Source organism: Centruroides sculpturatus, unplaced genomic scaffold, assembly GCF_000671375.1.
Source record: "Centruroides sculpturatus isolate CEXI.00-Female unplaced genomic scaffold, Cexi_2.0 scaffold1194, whole genome shotgun sequence".
Lineage (NCBI taxonomy): Eukaryota > Metazoa > Arthropoda > Arachnida > Scorpiones > Buthidae > Centruroides > Centruroides sculpturatus.
The window spans coordinates 61,202-64,668 of record NW_019385400.1 but is presented as its reverse complement, the minus strand read 5'-3'; the positions used below and the strand labels follow the sequence as shown (position 1 = coordinate 64,668).

Here is a 3,467-nt window from a genome sequence, read left to right as displayed (position 1 = left end):
CACAATGAAAATTACGAATTTACGATTAACAATTAACCTAAATCTCGAGAATATTCGTTTATTCACGCACACGTATTAATTATTTATTGTGTTTAGTCAATGGGTGACGTTTGTAGGCTCTTTTATATTGTCCAACAAATTTTACTGTTTTTTTTGTTTACAATTTCGGGTACGAAAAGGGGTGAAAATATACAGGACGAGTGTATTTTCTTCGGTTGACACTTTCTGTGACGGCTGTGAATTCGAATGGGACCAATTTTACACCCAATTTTCGGTTTTATTTAATTACAGCGCGTGCTTTTCTTCGGCACCCGCTGTTAGAAGTGTGTAAATAATACCTAGATTTTCCCACCCGAGTTAATATACTTTTGTAATAAAAAGAAAGGAAAGTTTGCTAGTAAAGACGTAACCAGATCGTCACCTGTCTTTATAGTGTATAATGTAAGAGTTACGCGAAGTTACTATAGAAAATTAAGTCGTTCTGTTTACTCGAAGGTAGTGTCTTGTCGCCTGTAAAACGGGTAATACCGAGACGAATTATGAGGTGGTGACAAAAAGGAAGTGACGTTTAAGTGACGTATAAGAAGAGGGAAAAGGAAGATCCCAAACCGTTGTCTGTCCGTAACGCAATACTGCTGGTATCGGTGGCGCGCGTAGACGGATAATAGTAGACGGGGGTAGGAAATCGATTGTTTCCACTTCCCCCCCAAGAATAAGGTAAAAGAAAAGAAAAAAAAACAAAAAAAAAAGTCGAGTTTAGTCGGATCCTTCCTTTTTTGGCCCCGGTCCAAAAGGCGAACTCGGTTCGGACCGGAACCGGGCGTGACGTCCCGTCGGGGGGTAGAGGGTTACCGATACCCCGCGCCGGCTCATTTCCGTCACTTCCGGCGGCGGAAGGAAGTGGAAAGATCTTCCGCTTCCGGCGCGCACGACGCGACAGGCAGGGGTGGACTTACCACATTGATGAGCTGAATGAAAGACAGACCAAATTGCACTTCCACCGTCTCTTTCATCACTTCCACGGGCCTGATGAGCTTGTTGTAGTCGCGAAACAGATCTCTGACCAGTCTCTCTTCGTCTTCGGAACAGTTCGCTGAAAGGAACCACACCAATTTCTCGTTAATTCCTCCTGTCGCTCTCTCTTTCGCGCGCGCGCTCTCGAGCGCCGCGCCGGCTCGGCGCGCCGTCGGGGGTTTGGCAACCGACGATAATTAAATTACAAATAAATTGGGCCGAGCGCCACGGCCGAAGGCGTCGGCGGTTCGTGACCCCGCAGGCGGAGCGTGCGCCGGCCGATAATCTCGATTTAACGGCGCAAAACGTCACGCAATATGGGAGCGGCGCGCGTGGCGAGCTACGCGGTCGACGCCGGTCGCGACCCCGGCTCTTACGCCGTCGGTATCGATTGTCGGGCCACACCGCTACCTTCGCCGACGCCGTTCGACGCCTCCCATTCTCTTTTAACCGGTCGGCATTCCCGTTTATCCGGCAATTTCCTCTCGAATCCTATTCGGACGGCGCGAGGGAGAGCGGCCGAAACTGCAGTTTTGGTAGCAAATCTCGCGAGGAGAAGAGGGGGGAGTGAGTGACTTCTCGAGAAGCGACGCCGAGATGTATCGATCGACCTCCTATTTTTAACCGGAGCATAATTAAATCCGTCGAGGATGATCCGAGTAATCGGAGGAAGATAATCCCTCCTCCTCCTCCTCCTCCTCCTCCCGGTTCCTACAAAAGTATTGGTAAACAAAATCCCGTATAGTCCGCCATTAAACGGGTCGGTCACGCGCGCCCATTTTCCACCCCTCGATCGAATTATCCGGGAAAAATTCCGATTATTCTCCACGCTTTCTAGAAAATCAACGTTTTCGTCCATTTTCAAGGGGAAGAGGCCTGAGCGCGCGCGCCGCTTCTCGGTCCAGAGGAGAGCATTTAACTCCAAGGTGGAGGCCACAAACCAGGCCCCCGGTAAGGGGGAAGAAACAACTTTGCTCCCCGAGCTATCACCCTTCGGAGGAACTCAAAGATATTTCCCTACCGCGGGGAGAATCGGATAAGGCTTAGTTTCCAGATCGGCAGCGGCGCGCGGGGCGGAGAACGCCAGGCGGCCCGCGCGCGCTACTTCTCGGGCCCGAATCTTCCGATCGGCCCGCACGCGGGGTACGACGGGAAGAGGAAAGAATAAGGGAGGATTCCGACACCGTCTCCGACACCGGGATGCGGGAAGAAGGCAGTTATCGATCCTCCGGCATCTTTGGCGGGGACGAACGAACCGCCGCCGTCGAGGCCCCGAGCGCCCGGGCCCAGGCGGGGGTAGGAGAGGCCCGAAAACGGCCGTGACCGGGCGGAGACGGCGAGCGCCGGGGACCGGGGTAGAAATTTAAAAGAAAAAAAAAAAAGAGGGAGAGGGGGCCGGACGGGGCGAAGCCTTCCGCGCGGGGGTGCGGGCCGGTGGCACACACGTCGCGGAGGGGAGGCGGACGGGTCCGAGGGAATTTTCCGCGGTGCCGAGTGGGAGAAGCGCCGGCGCGACGGACGGGCCGCTCGTCCTCCTCCGCCGACGATCGGCCATTTTGGGCATCGATCGGCGGGGCAGAGGAATCGGACTCACCTGGAAATACCAACGCCGTCGTCAACAGCCAGACGGCCGAGAAGCCCGCAGTCCTCATTACTCCGACAGTCCTGTCATTCCCCGGGACTACGTGAACACGCACTCACACACACACCACTCCTTCGGCGCGGTCGCTAGCGTTGTCTCCGCATTGTCGCTGACGTGATAGTGGCGCGATGGTCGCCCTCCGACTGTACGGAGAATCGGCTACTCCTGCTGGCTCTTCGCATTCGTTCGGGGGAGTGGAGGCAGACGGCCGGAGGAGCCGGGCGCCCGCCGTCCCTCCCGTCCCTCCCGGGCCCTCCGGGCCCTTCCCCCGCTTCTCTTCCCGCCCCCCGCTCCCGGCAGGAGTCAAATTCCGGGCCGGAACGGCGGGGCCACCGCCTTCTTTCCGCTTACTCTTCCCACTTCCGGCGGGCCGGGAGTCGGGCCGTTCCTTTACGGGCTCGGAAGGCTCGGAGCGTTTTTTTCTCTTCCGGTTCCGGGGCGAAACCCGCGCGACGGGGGTGGTTCCGTCCCCCCGTTTCCTCTTGAAACGGCCCGGAAACGGGGGAATTCCTCTGCCGCTTCGGGGTGTAAATAAACGTTAACAATTTGTATCGATTGCGTTGCGAAGATTGTTTATGACGTAACTCAGATTATAATCAATTGTTATTTTAATACGGGAATTACGTTGTAAAACGTAACGCGTACAACGTAACCGCCGATCTGACGTCGCTCGCCCTTCTACTCGCGTGTTTCTCCCCCGAATTTAACCCCCTAAATATCAAACGTGATTTAATATTTTCCTTTGTATATTCGAAAAACACGGGCGAAGTGTTTACGAAAAAATATCTCCCTCTTTCGTCACGTTTCCTGG

General features: G+C 54.6%; 1 protein-coding gene across 1 annotated transcript; it reads right to left on the bottom strand.

The window, feature by feature from the left end:
* Nucleotides 1–765: 765 nt before the first annotated feature.
* On the bottom strand, nucleotides 766–2,785 carry LOC111638545 (acetylcholine receptor subunit beta-like 1). Its single transcript, XM_023384271.1, has 2 exons — nucleotides 2,609–2,785; nucleotides 766–1,093 (listed from the first exon to the last, which is right to left on the bottom strand). The coding sequence occupies exons 1-2, from the start codon at nucleotides 2,664–2,666 to the stop codon at nucleotides 879–881; spliced, it is 273 nt and encodes a 90-aa protein (XP_023240039.1). The 5' UTR covers nucleotides 2,667–2,785; the 3' UTR covers nucleotides 766–878.
* Nucleotides 2,786–3,467: the final 682 nt, after the last annotated feature.